We start from the raw sequence: 18,472 nt of genomic DNA on the forward strand, positions 1-18,472 counted from the left end.
AGAGAAAATAAAATATTGATGTTGACAGCAATAATGAAGCCTGCTACCTGTGAAAAGCAAAACTTTAAAATTCTGGTCATTAAACAAAAGGCGAACATCAGAAAACAAGGGATAAACTTTCTGTGCGGACACAAAGGGTATGCAGTCACTAAGGAAGAGTGTAAAATCTCTCTATCTTTGGAGTTTTTGGTTTGAAAATGCACGGGCTTTTTAATGAATTTTACATTAAACAGTGACTGAGTAAAGACAAGGAAATGAAACAGGTCTCCATTTCATCTGAGTTCTCTGAGTTAGACTGGACTACAAAGCCTGTCTGCGTTAGTGTAGTGCTGCTCTTGGTACAGTGAGCTAGTTTGAACAGGAAGTCTGGAGATTGTCTCCTCCAGAATAGCCTACAACTTCACAGTAACAGCATTTTCCTGAGAAAAAGGGAGCTGCAGGCTTTAACTCTCTGGGAGTTGAGACCCAGTCTCTCAATACCTGATTGAGCAGTCATGCTACTACAATGTTACAAAAAGTTTGGTGACATTACTACTAGTATAGTCTTTCCTTTTATGTAGTTTATTTGTTTTTATATATAAAAAGAAAGGGTCTCTACTCAGTTAGACACCCAGCTTCTGAAAGACACCTAGCTTTTCAACCCAGATAGGAAGGACTTAAACTGCTTTTCTGGACTCCACTTCTGAAGGTCCAGAGACTAGAAAATTATATCTTTATGTTTATTACTTCCAACTGACTGACTCTACACTGGGGATTTTGTAGGTTGTTCATCTGCAGTGTCTTATTTTTCCCAACATTGTTATTGGCCCTCAGTATCTAGTGAACAGTAAAGTTAGATGGCTGCATAGTTTTCATTTCCTTCATGAGTAAAAGTGAAGTTGTTTCTGCAAAACTAACAATCTACAATTTACAGTGTGTGGTGTCTTCCAGGTCAGAGTTTTTAAACTTTGCCCTACATGTTCCCAAAATACTATTGCTAAAATGAAATATTATTTTAATTTCTATTTTGCCATATATGTGTGCAGGTAACATGCCTCATGCCAAAACACATGACCACTGGATGTTAGAAGTTTATAATTAATATAATACTCTTAGCTAAAGTATAATTAAAATGCTGTCTGATAGTTATGACTAATTAGCAAAAACCTAAAAGATTAAATTACTCACTGGGCCTTTGTCTGATTGAAGTGATATGTGTCCTGGATAAAACATAAATATTGCAGGAAATAATCCAATATGACATCTCTGACATTCAACTATAACTTAAATTATAGACTGGTCAGTAAATGATCTTAAGCTATTTAAGGTTTCATCAGCCGTCTGCAAGATTGATTTTCTTCAAAATTACTGTACTAAAATGTTTTCTTTTGTTGTTGCATTGACTCAGATCACAAACCACAATTTTAAGATCGGCTCTTATTTACAAAAGTGCTTTGACATAGTGCATTTGTTCAGCCTAGGCAACAAAAAAGGATTGTGGTATCATTTTGAAGAAGGTTGTTTGACAGACCCTGTTTGTTTATTTGGAGTAATGTGAGCTACATTCAAAAAATGTTATATTTTGTTTCATGATTGTGTACATTCTCTCCCACTGCTTCCAGGCAAGCCCTGTAAGCAGAGAAGACATGGATTTAGAACTTGTTTCTATGGCCAGTGGAAGTGCTTTGACTGAGAACAGAGAAAAAAACACGCTGCCACACAGACACTCAACAAGATCTTCGAGTAAGTTATAGGTTCTTTCAATATCAGTATTAAAGATCACTTTAAAATGGTAGGTAGAACTGAGTGTGCTTGAAATCCTTAATAACACATGCTACTTATCTTTCTGTTTCTTTTTTACCTAAAGCCTTTTCATTCATTTTCTACAGTTCTATTTAAAAACTGCATCTTTAATATCAATAGACTTTCCTCTTGTGATTTTAATGGGAAGTTGCCAGTGACATATTCTAGGTCTTCTGATGTTTGAGCTCTTAAAAGATTTTCTTTTCCCTAAATTATAATACAGATTTGGTTCTTTTATCTTGGCTTGAATTTTTTTTTCCAAAAGAGCTTTTAAAAATGCATGTTTTGTTATCTGAATACTAGAACATGTATCCTAAATCAAGGCACAGATTTCTGTCATGTTGATTACCAGTTATGCTGTAGTATATGATCCCACTGAGCTTACTATAGCTCAGTGACCTCACTGAGCTTACTATAGCTCAGTAGCAGAGGATACCTTTAAAACCTTATATTTTTACCACTCTAATATCATACAACTTAACAAAATAATCTATATATAGAAAAAATACAAAAATAATACTTGAAAGTCATAAAATGATAGAATTTTAAATTTGGTGTCTTACTTTGCATAACATAACTGAAGAAATGTTGATATATTTCTGATAAGGTCATACTATATTTTGTCATTTGTGTACAATGTCTTTTTCAAATAACTAAAACTCCAACCCCCAAAAATATGAAAAATATGAGCTGTGTTAAATAATTTTGGAAAAGTTATCAAAATTCCTAAAACTTTTTAAGGAGTGAATTGTCTTGAAATGTTTTATGTCAAAGTAGAAAATTGATTATTTCATAAATTATATGTAATTACTGGATTGGCTTTTTGATTATGTTTTCATATATGCTGACTTTTCACTTTCAATGAGGAGCAAATTAAAATTCAAGAAAAACATGTAAAAATACTTGATATCTCTGTTTTTCTGACATACTTTTTGAAGGTTTTGGAATAAAGATTTATTTACGTTATATTAGTTCACCACAGTAACAGTGAGTACAATTTGTTTGTGCTTATTCACTCAATTTACATTCCTAAAATTAGATTAGATGAAATTTATCATCACAGTCTAAGTTAATTTTATCCATGGAGAACAAATATGATTCTTTCTCTGTGCCTGCCATCTTAGAAAAGAACAAATTGTGTCCTGAGTTTTCTTGCTTCTCTCCATTGGTTAGTGATGAAGCCACACCATTTAAATTAGATGAGATTCCTAACTGCTAACATTCTGAATTTATATGAGATAACTCTAAGCTACTGATGCCAATGGCAAAATTATCATTATATTCATATATCCAGAATAGAATGCATGCCTATCTTGAATAATTGAGTTAAATGGTATACACTGCATTCATATTAATGTATAACTGCTGTCTAGATTGTAACCTACACTGTAACTCCATCCAGAAAAATAAATAAAAGTAAGCTCTTTTGACAAATATAGATGTGTAGAACTTGCCTGTGTTAGGAGCTTGGGAAAGATTTTTTCTTCAGGAAAGAAAAAAGTGTCATTGTAGTGTACCTTCAATAAGGAGAGACTAGGAAAGGAACAGGGACAATAGTCAACTGGCAGAGCCATAAGTGTGTGAGAGAGAGAGGGGGCACAGGCGGGAGGCGGGGGGAGAGAGAGAGTTTACAGTAATATAAATATACTTCCAAAAAATACAGCATAACTACATATTCATTCTCCTTTCAGTAGTCCAAGAACTATGTTAAAAAAGTTACATAAGTTTCTTCATGTGTGTTTATATAAATTTTATCATCACGGATTTGAGAAATTAAACAGTGATGATACATTCAATGGTAATGCATATTCTATATAAAACCAAACATAACCATTACCTTTGTGTGTTTCATATGCTGTATATAAACATGTTTGTTACATTAGTTCTGTTTACCAAAGACTGCTGCTTTTCAATGATCAAAAATAAATTATTAGCCCTGTGGGATCCTTAACGTAAATATATTATAAATTTGCCTTTACTTAGAATGTATTTGTTATAAAACGCTCTCCTGTTGTATAGTCTCTCTTGGTTTTGCTTTCTGAAATATTAAATGAAGATGCCTAGAAACAATTTCGGTGATTTAGTAGGTGTATCCCTTTTGAATTAACTTGCTCTTGTATTAGAGATTATTATAAAGATTCTGTGACTTCAGAGGTGCTGTCATTTAAATAAATTGTTAAATCATGTTCCTTATATATAACTTGTAATTTAGAAATTGTATCAATAAATTGTTGAGATCTTAGAGGCTGGAAAGTAAGGTCTAAAAATGCAAGATAAATGATTCTGAAGTATATTTACTTAAAAATAAAAAAAAACAAATCTATGTGATACTGAAATAAAATGCCTTTTATATATACTACAGGGAAATGTAGTATGAATGTTCATATCTTTGTAAAGACAAAACATGGAACACTTCAAAGTTATTATCCTTTAATTCACAGGGGTATTTAGAAAGGCTAAGTCAGGATTTTCAGAAATATTTTTGGGAACTTCCCAACTATTATGTACTTTATATATTTTCCAAAGGTGAGTTCTTTGAATTCGGGGTTAAAAAATTTTAAGTCTTTTATAACCCAAATTTACCATTTTTTCTCAAAAAGTTGGAGAGATTAATCCTAAACTGACTTAATTCTGTTCCTTGACAAAGCAAAATTAATTAAGTAATAAAATAAATGCTTTTAACATTGTATATCTTAGTTTAAGGAAAGCATTTTTTAACTTTTAAGTGTTTGATTTGGTTCCCTGTTACACATTCAAAGGGAAAACTGACTTTTAATTAAATTGACCCAGTATTAAAAAAATAAAGCTCAAAAAAAATTAAATATAACCTAAAGAAAGAGTAGCCATTGTTCAATTGGGCTATTTTGTTATCTATCTAATTTAGGACCTTGCTTCTGTTGATGGCCAGTTATTATGACCTAAGAAAATACTACTTTATATTCTTTCTGGAAACCATAGTTATTGTTTTATGATCCCAGGTAACTATTTTTTCTGTTGCTTGAGCTGATTTTTTTTGGGTGGGCATGGTTGGGGGGTTTTTTTGTCCATTCTTACCTGACTACTGCTAAAATCTTAATCTCTGTGGTACCTAGTCCCAATAAATTGCAAAAGTAGTTGTGTTTGCATGACCTTTTGCTGATTATATTTTCTGCCTTTTATTTCCACATATTTTTACCTTGCTTTTGTAAAAAAAGAACAGGGAAAAAAATTCTTTTTTCCTGCTGAATAATATTTCTGCATAAGACATGATGGTTAGTGGCTTACAGTCAGTTATGTAAGATTCAAGTATAGGTCCTACGATCACTGGTATTTTTATTAACTCCATAAACATTGATGTGAATTGCTGGTTGTATTTTTTGTTTTAGCTCTTTCCTGAACACTAGTAGTGTGGTCATCACTAAGTTGCAAGGTGGACAGAAATATTTTGCAAGAATTAGAAGTTAAGGATTTTTTAATATCTGACTAGACAGGACGATTTTTTTATATACTAATGTCCAATTTGTGAATAGGCTATGACAATCATCAACTACTGTCTATCATCCTAATCTGTTTCTGGCCAACCAATGTTGGACCTTTAGATGAGTCTCCTATATATTTACATTGTCTAACTGTCATCACAATTTTGTGGTTTTCTTTTCTGTGCAAATTTAAAGTTTTTTTCGTTGCACTTGCCTTGGGAACTGCAATCTTTTGGCAGGGATTTCGAGAAGCACCAGAATTTGAAAGTGGAATGCAACGGGAGCTGTGCCTCTAACTGTTACTTAAATACTGTTCAGAATTCTTAATTCTTTTCTTCCCTGAATTATAGCTTTTCAAAGAGCCTCTGATATCAGTAAAACACTGCTTTCCAGGAAAAAAAATTAAATAAATTAGGACCTGAACCTTATCATTCCTTCATCACTCTTAGTTTAAAAAATGGACCCAAGTATATCTCCACTAAAAAAAAGAATCATTCTCATATAAATTCAAACTTTGCTATTTTATTAGTCAGTGAAATAAAGCTTAATTCTGCATTTCTTACAGTGGAAAGTCTTCCAACTCAGAGAAAGAAAACCACGATAACTTTTTACATCTTTTCAATTCTTTTTGCTCTTAACAGAACCCCCACATTGATCTTTTTTTTTTTGCCTCCCTTTCTTTGATAATGAGAGTCCTTAGAAAGTCTTCAACTTTGTTTTAAGCAGTGTATGGTAAAGCTTCACTTAAAAAAATTCTTACTTTCCTGTTCCTTTCTTCTTAGCATCACTATTGTCTATATATTCTGGTTCAAAGACTGCTGTCTTTCATTTAGGATTTGTAAACTCTCTGTGTGTAGTAAACATCTCATTTTTAAGCTCTACATGTCATTCTTATATTTTATCCAGGGGTCTCTTGTGCATATTTCTTTCCTTCTTGCTTTTTCTTTTTTCTTCTTTTTTTTTTTTAATGGAGATACATAAATATTTTTCTATGTATTAGTTAACTATCAAACAACATATACCTAATCTTTTTGAACAGACTACAAGATGCTGCTTAATTCACTTTGAGGTTGCATATTAAAAAATTACCTAAATGCAGATTTTAAAAGGCATTTAGAACTTGCTTTCATTGATTTTAACAGGCTAGGGAGAAAAATGATACATGATCTCATGTAATTTCATCATCTGTGTTTTCAATTATGAAAATAATTCAAGAACAGATACACAAAGGCATTTCCTAAGTTTTAAATGCTTAACTTTATAGCCTGATAGTCTTCTACTAAGGCTTGGGGGTTCTTCAGTGTGGGTGTGGTTTTGTTTGTTTTTTTTTTAAAGAGAAACCAGGTTAAAAAAAAAAAGATAAAAATCCATTCTGAGACATTGGCTTGTAGTTCACTTAGATACCCACTTAGAACCATGTAACCATTAGACCAACGACAAGGATCCTGTCATTTGATATGAGTAAATAATAACAATTTTAGGTTTCCTTTGCTGTGGGATATTTGTCAAGTAGATTCAAAAATATTTCTCAAGTCAATGCACTGAAAGGTCCAGTAATGAATGCTGGGCTACTTCAGGTTGTTGTGCTGGATGGTAAAGATATGTCTATAAGATCTTCTTGCCCAAGGCAGTCTTTCTTTCCTTTTTTTTTTCTTCTACTTTTTCTCTTTTTAATTGCTGTCTTTTCCACGCCTGTGTTCTGTAATCCTTTCTTTTATTATGAATGGTTCTTGTTTTTGCTTGTCCAACTTCTTATTTCAGCATAAGCTTCCTCTCCCATCCGCTCTTAGGCTTTTTTCACACGTATGCCATGAAGTCTTGTGTTTGTTTCCAAACATACTGGTCTGATTACCTTTTTCCTCTCATGCTCTGTTCCTTTTTGTATCCAGATTATTCCTGACAGTATTCCTCAGATTCATCATCTCCTAGTTTAGACCTCCTCCAAATTTGGCCTGGTTTGATGTACTATTTAGGCAGATTTTGAGTCCAGATTCTTAATGTACTTACTCTGTGTCCTTCCTTATCATCACCTGTATTTTCACTACTTTTAATTATGTAAGTTCTGAGAATTAGGGACCATCTAGTACCCCATAATTCATGATCTTTATTCTTACTCTGTTCCCCTTTGCCAATTCACAACTTTCTTCTTCCCTATATTTTTCTCTCTGCTCTATGTCAGTCTATTTGTCAAGTCATTGTAGTCTCTTGTGCCAGCTGTGCCAGGGTATTGTTTGCCAAGTTAGCTTTAGTTTCTTCTACCTTGATTCCAAGTCAGTCTCATCGCTCTTTTGAATTTTAGTTCCAGTCCTCTGCCTCTTCTCTCAGTCTCCTTCCTATAGGAGCTTTGATTTTGACTTTCTCCATGGTTCCTGTAGCTATGCTCCATCTGCCGCAGACAGCATGGAACAAGCAGGCTTTTAAGTTCCCTGACTTAACATGATCTTTGACCGTTTCTTTAGGAATAGTCTTGTTTAGCTCCGTATAGTGTCATGGTAAAGCATGTTTCCATGCTGACTGATATTTTAGTGAATATAGCCCAAAAAAATCAAGAACACCTTCTCTGATCATGGAAAGCCTTCAATTTGTATATAGTTGATCCAAATTTGGATATATCCTAAAAGGAAGGCTCTGTTACTTGGCAGATTTCAAGTCCTGCAAAGGGCAACATAAATATTTTATGTATTTTCTTAGAAGTGACCAACAGTTCAGAAACTTCAGCCAAAGGCATATACTCAGTATGTAAAATTTCATCCTAAATGGTCAAAATTGGGGAAATAGATAAGGAACTGAAACACAAAATAAATTCTGAGCTTTAATAACCAGCGGTGCTGAAAGTCTTGTTTGTAGTTAGAAAAGCGTTGTATTTTACAGGAGTGTATTTGGAGCACTATGTTTATTATGTTTACTTTAAGTGTGTGGAGTGGAAATTAATAAATGTTTATAAATTATTCTTGTAAATGCTTATCTCTCTGAACTCCTTCATGTGACTCAGTTACATTTTAGATTTCAGATTATTCAAGTATGTAATTGTCAGCAGGATCTAGTTAGAACACCATCAATATTTGATAAACAAAGAAATTTAAGTTCATAGTTTCTACCAGATTTTAAAACTAGTCTCTAGTCCTACCAATGTGAAGTCAAGAAGATTTATAGACAAAATTCCTCATTTACTTACAAAACAAAAATTAATCATGATTATATTCTGTCTTCAAATCTCCATACAGCAAGAAGATGTATCTTTACATATCATGTGGGATTTCATATAAGTTCCTCCTTAGGCTTTTCAATGCTATTTAAATAAAATTTTGAATTAAAAAAATATAAAATTGCAACACAATAAATTTTTTATGTAAACAGTGCAACTAAAAAAAAATTTTGATCCAACTTCAGTATAGCCATAAGTAACATTATTAAAAAGTAACTTTTCTGATATTGTAGCATTTACCTTTTTCACAGACCTGCTGAACCTACCTTCTTTTCAGAGCTTAAACTGATGTAAATGCTTTGCTGCTAAGGATTCGTTCTGGTCACTTTCATTAAGATGTTGAAGTTTTTTCTCCATGCCTTCTTATGCTGTATTTGCTTTTAAGTAATGCAATATGGTAAAGACTTTGAAATAAATTATATCTCCAGACACACAATGTTAGGTGGATCGATAAATACCCTATGACGTCTACTATGCATCATAAAATTTCTATCGTAACCTGTTTAACAAAGCTTTTCTTCTTGGACACCAAGAATTTGATTCAAAGCATTTTACATATTGCATTACTTATCTAAACAGAGGATATGTAAGCCTTAACATTTGTTAAAAGACCCAGGCTTTAACAAAAAAAAGACCAGAACAAATCAATAGCAGAAAACAGATTAAACAACCAAAAAGTGACTGCTTGGAAATAGAAGCATGTGAAGTTACCCCAAGACAAGCTTTCAACACATACTCAAAAGAAATGGTTATTTGATATATACAGGCACCTGAAAGTCTTTCAGACCATTCTGGAGCTTCATATAGTAAATTGCTACAAGAAAGAGAATGTACAGCCTGTTACAGCCTGTCTTCCAAAGGCTGCTTTGGGACAGGAGAAATCAAATTGCTTTTTTGGCTAAGATTTGCTCCCACATCAGTTGGTATTAGAATGACCATGTATTGTGTTAAATTATACTTAATACACTTGCCAAGTTCTATTTAATTCTAGTACAAGTAATGGTAATAATAATAATAGTTATTGTTGTTGTCAAAAATATCAGTACTGTATATAGTAAACCCAATGTAATTGTTCAAATTTATGTTTAGTAAAGATAGTTAGCTTATATGAAATTAATATATTTAATTTATATTCAGTAAAGATAATATCTTGAAGCAATGTGAATCTTTCTGTTGTTGCCTTTGGGTAAGGCCCACTACAAATACACTTAAGGAACATAACAGAAAAGGAAAGTATTATCATTATGGTTGCAGTTATTCATAAATCACAAATACACATGTGCATACCTAGGTGTGTATATATGCATATTAATTAAATATATGCCTTACAGATCTCCTTATATTTATAGCAAAATGTGATGGTAAATGTCACCTTTTATTTTATAAGACAAATAATCTGATAATAGTAATTTTTTTCACTTATATATGCTAATATGTTAACCATTCATTTGCAGGACTCAGTTAAGAGAAAAATGGAGGTATTGCAAATCCAAGCTCTCTGTAACAACTGTTCATACCATTATTAATGCTGTAAGAGAAATATATAGAGTTCCTCAAAAAAACCCAAAACAACAAATATAAGTGAAACAAATATAATAAGGATTCAGCTGCCTATTAATTTTGATATGTTTGGGGGATTTCAGTTTGGTTTTTGGTTTGGGTTTTTTTTAGAAAAACAAGACTGTGTTTTTAAGGAACATTTCTAGGTTCAGTCTATTAATTCAAAGTGGCATTTTTGTCCCTTACCAGGCTCTCATCTTCCGTCATCCCCTCGATCTTGACAAAATTCTAACCATTTGCTAATGAAGCTGTCTCTATTGAATATTTCTGAAACAATTGTCTGTTTGAAAACTGTAAAATCAGAAAACCTGTTGTAAACACAGGTATTGACAACAACTCCAGAGGTTTTTTTTAATTGACGTGCAATTTTTTTTACTTCTTGCAAGATTCTACCTAGATGCTTACTTTACGCTCAAGTACAAAAATGCTCATATCTAGATTTTACCTGGAATAGCAAAAGACATGAAGTAAGAGTAAGCATAATAATTTGTGGCCACGTGTATGATCAATCGGGTAAATCCTATATTTTCAATGCATTCCATTCATTGTTGGATTATCATTAGATATTAGGAAAAAGTTTTTCACTGAAGGGGTGGTCAAGCATTAGACCAGGCTGACCAGGGAAGTGGCAGAATCACTGTTTCTGGAAATGTTCAAAAAACATGTAGATGTGGTACTTAGAGATGTGGTTTAGTGGTGGACTGGGCAGTGCTGGGTTAATGGTTGGACTTGATGATCTTAGATGTCCTTTACAACCTTTATTATTCTATGATTCTATTCCTATGTTTTCATTTTTCTTTCTATTTGGTCTTGCATTAGCTAGGAGAAAGAACCGCATATTTGACTAATACCTTCATTGTAAATGAGGTTTCCTTACTTCAGGACACAATTTTTCAATCATAAATAACATTTAAGACACAAGCAGTCTGTAAGTATAATGTCTAAGAAATAGTTATGATAGGAATAGGAGTAAGAAAATTGCACTATGCTGGTATGACTCGTATCTGTGCTTGAGAATTCTTTTTCAGGGAATAGACTGTTGGATTTCCATGCCAGCTCTGTCTTTCATCACTCCAGTTAGACCAATAACTGGAACAGCAGCATTGACAGTAATACCCATGCCTTAGTACTGTTTAGTAGATATCAAAAGTGCTTTATCAGAAGTGCAAGCATAATTATGTCAGTTTTGAAGATGGAAAGATGAGACATACAAAGGGAACGATTTACAGTGATTGACAATAAACCTGTCTTGTAGATACTTCATTCCAAATTAGTTGATCACTCTCTACAATGATTTTATTTTCTTTGGCTGAGAGTGCTGAGATCTGTCTGAAGAATGGAAAGAAAGAGTAGTCTATGCTTTAAATCAGTTTGTCTAGGTCACAAGTGTTAGTAAAGTTTAAAGCAGACCCTACAAAATCTAATGAGACTAGATAAAGAAAAAGAGACCCATGACTGTCAGACTTTGGGAGAGCCTCTGATTTGTTAAACCCACGTTCAAAGGAATAGACAGTCTACACCTTTAGAGTATCTGGGATTTTTGTGAAAATACCTTCAGGCTGATGAAGTTATCCTGCCCTATTATAGAGGGTCTGCAAATCTTGAGCAATGATTCTCACCAACATATAAAATGTTGTTTTGCCAGACATCTTATATGCTAATTATAATTGCATATATGCAAGATTAATAATTTATTACATTTCTTGCACAAAATATTTGACTGCTGTACTCTCTAAACAATGTGTAAAGCAGTTACAATCAAAAATAAAAAAATAACTTTGTGAACTTTTGACTGAGGTTTAGGCAAGCAGAATTCATGCTATGATAGATGTGGCTGTTATTCTGCCAAAATAAAAGGATGTATTAGTAATTTATGAAGACTTTTCACAAGTTTCTTGCAGCAAATTACAGCAGGTCTTTGAAACAACAATATACATTTCATACTGATGTAAGAACAATATATCCCTTCCAATTGCATGTACTTATGAGTTGAAAGCCAGAAAACTTGCATAAAGATTTCTGAAATCCATCCTAAAAATTATATTTAGCAGTACAGACAGGTTCATAAACAAGTGAGGTTGTTAATACAGAAATAATCCAGATCAGGCAATTAGGATGAGTTTGATTGACTATCTTACTACATTGACTCTTTTACTTCTAGACTAGTTTTCGAATTCATTATTGATAGGATTTTTCTAGCACTGTATTTATACTGTTTTAAAAATAATGTAATAAAAAATATTTTTTGTCAAAATATAGAAAGAAAAAGCTGGTATGTCTAGTTTACCTTAATTATTGATACAATCTTGAATATAAGTGCATAGAAAAAGCAGTCATAAGCATAAGTTAGCCCCAAACTTCTTTTCCACTTTAAAAATGCAATAGCAATTTCCTTTCTTTTTATTATTATTTTAACAAAGAACATATTCCAATCTTAGTTCTTTTTGTTGTTTAACAATGTTTTCAATTTCAGAAAATACTTCTTTAAATTAAAGGCGTGCAATTTTAAAAATATTATTACCGTGTTAGATTTATTTTGAAGTTTCACTAATTAGGCACTTAATTTACTAATTTGAGGGTTTCAGCCTTCAGTGAATATGTTGTGGTTCCCAGGCAAAATAATTAATGAAAAGTTTACTGTTTGATTAAATAATATTTTTTTTGCTCTTTAACCAAAGAGCACTGTACTGGAGAGATCTACTACCATTTGAGGTGTTAAATAATCCAAAGGCAGGGAATCCGGGAATTCTGTAGAGGCAAGACATCAGTACTTTAAACCTTTAGGAGGTACACCTAGAGTAAATTATATATTTTAAGAAAAAAGCAATTGACTACATTTGTAGAGCCATAAGAAAATGAATGGAGATAATGTTAATAATACTTGAAAGCTCTTGATTGCTAAAAGAGAGAACTGTTTAGTAAGATACATTTGCCATAATTTAAGAATTCACAAGAAAGGGAACTGCTGGGAAAAGCAGCAGGAAAAGGGCTGGGAAAAGCTCCTGACATTTAGATCTAGCAGGCTACAGAAAATCATCCATGAGAAAAGAAAGAAACTCTTACCCTTTGAAATTTATAGCTATGTTGTATATGTTAGTACATAGAATGATATTCAGTCATATGATTTAAACTTTGTTCTAATTTTTGAGGACAGTGTATTGTGAGAAATTTATTTTGCTATTGAGAAGTACTAAAAAGTTAAACTATCAAAAATACTTACTAAAATATATAGTTATTAATATTTTCCTTTGGTAAGTGGCAAAAAGATATTAATAAAATTTGTATTTGATAAGCTATCATTAATTATATATATATATATATATATAAACAGCTGAACTGCTGTACTGTGAATATCACATCATTCTCTTGCAAAGTTTGGGTTCTGTTCCACAGATGCCAAAGAAAGATATTTCTGGGCATAAAGTGTTCATTTATGCTCAACAAATATCATGCCTTTAGTCAAGTCTACTGGTTATTTTATTTAAATAATTGTTTTAAGTATTTGTAGAAACTGTTGTCTAAATTACTCAAGCATCTGTATGTGTGACAGTGAAAGTGATTGTTTCACATATTTCTGTGTTTTCTTAAACTTGTTGTGGCACCATCCAGCATCTAAGTTTAAGTATACCTGGACTTTGAACAAAAGAAATCTCTCTTTTATTCGGTTTAATATAGTAAAACAATAGCTGTTAATTAGGTATATCTAATTGAACTAGTTCTCCATCCACTTGAAGGATGAGTTTCTGTGTCAAAAGCATTGAGTATCTCTGTGTTTAAGTGCAAAATGGACAGACAATTGCGCTTTTAAAAATATGATAATTTTGTGTAGTAATTTTACTACACAAAGGAGTTGGTTTTTTTAAGTACTGCATTGTGAAAATACTTGTATTACTTTTAAAAGTGAGTAATACATAATTATGAAATTTTGTGCTGTCAAATTAAACAAAAAAAATATTATCATCTTAAAAAAGAATATGATACAGTGAAATGTAGGGAGTTTTGGTTGGTTGGTTTTTAATTTCACGTCTGTTTGTTGTTTAGAAAAGAATATTTCTACTCCAGAAAAATCCTGTTTGGGTCCATCTCGTAAAGAACGGATATCATTTCGAGACCATCCAGTGGAGCTCAGCGGAGGATGGGGAGCAGGCAAAAAAAAGCAAAAGCATAAGAATATTAGCTGAATATTTGAGATAATTTAACTAGTTGATTAATCGCATATGGAGAACTGTTTCTTTTTAAGCCAATGAATATCAATTGTTGAATTTTCGTTTATAGCCAATAAACCAGTTTCGGTTAACTACGTTTGACTTATTTTATTATCCATGGTTACAGTGGTTTGGGTTTTGTGTTTTTGGTCGAAGTATTTTATACCTGTCAGTAAGTTATCATAGTTTGTGTTTTCAGTTGCTTATATGTTCATGTGGTGTAGAATGCAGAACTGATTAACTCTACAAGGTTTATTGTACAGTGACTAAATTTAGGCTTGCTTATAAGAACTGGATGAGAAGTCCAAATATAATAAGGGTTCATGTGATGTATGTCACATATTGAAACACTGAATTCTCATTTTGTCACTAAATAAAATACATGCTTGCAAACTGTGTTGTGAGATATAACAGCCATCAATGCTATTCTTAGAGAAGTCTGTTTAGAATATTTTACTGAAGCAGCAAAAATTCGCTGCAACTTACAAATGGTGAGAATGCACTTTTCTTTTTTTAGGAATATGAGAAGTCCTCTAGATTTTTCATCATAAATTGTTGTCATAATATGATAAAGCAACCTGTTGTAGTTTTATACTTTCAAACACTTCTAATGGTTTCCTAGAGGATTAAAGAAAAAAATAATTTAAAAGGTTCCCATTTTGTTCTGGGGTAATGAAAAATTAGACCTACGTGACACTGTTAATGCAACCTAATTTGTTCATATAGCCAGGCTCTTCAGACCAATATGTAAACATTTTGTGGTGCAAGGAGATCTAGAGAAAGAGAAGAGAAATAGTATCTCAACTATTCACGGGTATCTAACTCATTACTTCTAGTGAATGCTTTGTTCATCAACATACAGGACAGATTTCAAAGCCTAACATTATCTTAGTGTTTTCCACTTTGAGAGGAGAAGTTGCTAATTGAATCTAGGGAAGGCTGTCTTTGGTATTTACTTGTCTGTTTTTGTCCGATATTGTGAACGTCAACTCCCTACAGACAGAGAAAGAGGTGGGGAAGGCAATGGTGCTTGAAACTTTAGTAAGAAAAGAACATAAACTCTTATGTTGTGGCAGTTTTTAAAATGTACTTACATTACTTGTGACATTATTTTGTGAAGTGCTTTTTATGCTAACATACACATTTGTATGGTTTAAAAGCAGTTATCTCCAATTTTTTGAATACTCACATTAATTTTCAGATAAAAAGATGGCTGATCTCATGGAAAACCCCCAGTAAATAATCTTGCTTGTTTGAATCAGTGTCCTGTTTTTATTATCATTTTACATTTGAAAAGTCAGTGCAGCCTACTTGAGAAAAGATGTCTTTGCCTTTCTGGGGAATTATGATCAGTGAAGATTGCTTGACCTACCTGACTGTAGAAATGCTGCAGTTGTCAGCAGATATAAAATATCACTAGATGCTTATGCTATCTAGTTGGTTTCCCAATGTATGTAGTTAGTATTAAACTAGATTTCAGAATCTGCAGTATAAATACTATTAAATGTCACCCCCAAAGACAGGAACCTTTATGATTTCAATTTTAACATCAGGTTTATAAGTTTTATAGGAAGACAATTGTTATTTCAAAATGTCTGCCACTACATGTGGCAGTGTGTATAACCACTTGTGGTGGTTTGAAACTCCCAAGGATCTAATTTTTAAGTTCAAGCCCCCCTCCCACAGTCTGCCCCTGTGAGAGGGTTTAGTGATGGTATGGACTTGATATCTTTTTCACCTCATGTGGAGAGTTTTCAGACAAAACACAACCATTCGTTATTGGGGGAAGGGAAAAATATTTACAAAGGTTTATTTACTCACACCTATATATATATATTTACATTGAATTAAATTCCTCTTTTCCTTCAATAAAAGTCCAAGAAGGAAAGAGAAAAGTCTTTCTGTCACTGCACAGGCCACAGTTCCTTCGTTTCAGTTTTGTGTGGCACTGGTCAGTGTCCTTCATTTTCCTAAGGCAGCAGATTTAAGTGTGGCAGTCAGGATTTTGGTTCTTACTTTGTGGAAATTTCAACCCCGAGCCCGAGCCTTCGGGGGATCTCCCTGTAGATCTCCACTCCTCTTGGGTTAGAACATTGAAGGCAGCTTTCAGTTCAGTCTTACCAAAGCTCTTTTGCTCTGTCTCAGCTCGCCAGCATGATAGAATCAACAGCAGCAGCAGCAGAGGGCACGGCCACCTCCTCCGCACTCTGTCCTGGCTCAGCTCTCTCAGGACGACTCCGGGCTTCTCGGTTCCTTTCTCTCTCTCTAGCTGCTGCTGCATTTTGGGACTCCCTAAAGGTTTGGAAGTCCACCCCTGCTCTTCAGTAGGTGTCTGGGTTTTGGGAAAGGAATACAGTCTTACCCCAAACCAGCTCTGTTGAGTTTTCCTCTGTTTTGTTGCCAGCTCTCCCTCCTGCAGAAACATCTCTGCGTCTTTCAGCCGGCTTCATGTTATCTTGTTGCTACTGGCTATCTTTTTGGCTTTCAGCCATCTCTGTCTCTGTTCAGGGCTGCTCCGCTGCTGCTTTCAATGTTTTCTGCTGCTGCTGACAGTAAGGAAATTCTCCCACCTCTTGATTACGGGACCCAGTCCAGCTTTGACACTACACCGGGTCTCTCGTAGCCTCAGCTGGGGCTGGGGGCTCTTGGCCCCCAGAGGGGGCTCACTGGCCCCCTGCTTCCTCGTGGTTCAGATCATGGCTACCAACCTACTAAAAAATAACTTCACCCCCTTCTCTTCCATTGCTGTGGGTATGTAATTTCCGTAGGGCGCATATGAACCTTTGATTGGTCTAGTATTATCAGTGGGGCAAACCATTACTTCCCCAGAGAAAAGGTTTTTCAAACCACCACAGGTGTTACAGGTGTTAACTGGAGATCCAAATACAAAATCAAGCAGTTCACAATTTGACATTTCTTGCAAATTATCCCCTCTATTTGTCTAGAGTAGCCGTAATATACTGCACATCACTAGAGCTGTAAATAAGATACTTCAGATTTCATGCATCTTTCTATATCTATATCATCTGTATCATCTATATCTGTATCTAGCTCTATATCTGAAAACTACCTTCTGTATAAAAGTTATCAGACCTCGTGTCTTTTGTTTTCCAAGTGTTTCTGAATAAGAAATATGGCCCAGCCTAAATAAAATGTTTTGGCAGCATTTTTAAAGGCATTCTATTTTGCAAAGGTAAAAGGTAGCTTTTTAACATACAAATTACTAAATTACGTATTGGAATGGCAATATTCACTGACAGGCCTTTTTGGATTTATAATATGCTTAGTCTGCTATTCCATGAGTTGATATTGTTATGCATAGGTTAAGTAATATACCCAACACAAATGAAATTATAAAGTATGTCAAAACAAGTTGCTGTTTTCATTACGTAACATTGCAATGTGTAGTAGTATGGCATCTTATTATTGTATCCAACACATTTTTCTCAGAATTGCAGTGTTGAAAATATAGTGTGTCTGATCAAATACAGAAAAACATGCAAGGTGCAACTTCTGTTCAAGCTAACAGAAAGACGTTTATTGCATTCAGGAATAAGATGAAGCAACCATTATGCCTTGCTGTTCATAGTCCCATCTTACGGTATGTAAGCTCAGGGGTAGCACAAATGATACACATGGTGGATATTTATGGCATGAATTTTTCAAGCCCTACTCTGCAAGCAGTTTCATGATTTTTTGTGTCTTTTGTGGGTTTTCTTTTCCTTCTTTCTTCTACATTTTCTTTTTGTTCTTCTTTTCTTTCATCTACCCACTGATGCAGCAATTCCCATTTAGGACAAGAACATATTCTTGAAAGTAAGTTCCTCTGGCAGTCTGTTCTGATGTTGAAGTGTCTGAGTCATAGTGACAGTCCAGCAAAGCCTGCACCACAGGTCCCCAAAACTCCGTTTCTGGATGTGCTGCTGCCTTTGTGGTGCTCCAAACTTCTTCGTGGCTTACTAGCTTCATCTCCTCGACCCTTTTTTCTGTTCCCTGTAGATTTCTTAGGAGGAGGGACGTCATATGAATAAGCTCTTTTAAAAAATATTCCTTGGATGTATGAAGCTTGAGACTCAGAAATGTGGAAAAGCATTCATTTGAAATTAAGAAGAAAACAACTAAGGTGCATTTATATGCATTGAACCATTGACAGATGTCATTCTCCAAACTGGAAAGCTTTCTGGGAGCTCTCCTGAAGGGACCTCTGATGTGTCCTTTCCTGTGCAACTTACCTGAAGGTATGCACAGTAGTTCTTTAAATC

At 33.8% G+C, this 18,472-nt stretch overlaps 1 protein-coding gene across 10 annotated transcripts in view; it reads left to right on the plus strand.

The window, feature by feature from the left end:
- LRRIQ1 (leucine rich repeats and IQ motif containing 1) overlaps positions 1–18,472 on the plus strand; it is a 113,171-nt gene that overhangs the window by 92,076 nt on the left and 2,623 nt on the right. For 5 of the 10 annotated variants that reach the window (XM_027679816.1, XM_027679815.1, XM_027679817.1 and 2 more), the window contains one exon: positions 1,602–1,722. In XM_027679816.1, the coding sequence (XP_027535617.1) occupies positions 1,602–1,722 (121 nt within the window). Of the gene's footprint in view, positions 1–1,601; positions 1,723–10,194; positions 10,244–14,045; positions 15,444–18,209; positions 18,449–18,472 lie in introns of those variants that run through there. The other 5 variants (XM_027679818.1, XM_027679819.1, XM_027679822.1 and 2 more) reach the window with 4 other exon arrangements.

The sequence above is a fragment of the Neopelma chrysocephalum genome, unplaced genomic scaffold (genome assembly GCF_003984885.1).
Source record: "Neopelma chrysocephalum unplaced genomic scaffold, ASM398488v2 Primary Assembly neopelma1_59, whole genome shotgun sequence".
Taxonomy (NCBI): domain Eukaryota; kingdom Metazoa; phylum Chordata; class Aves; order Passeriformes; family Pipridae; genus Neopelma; species Neopelma chrysocephalum.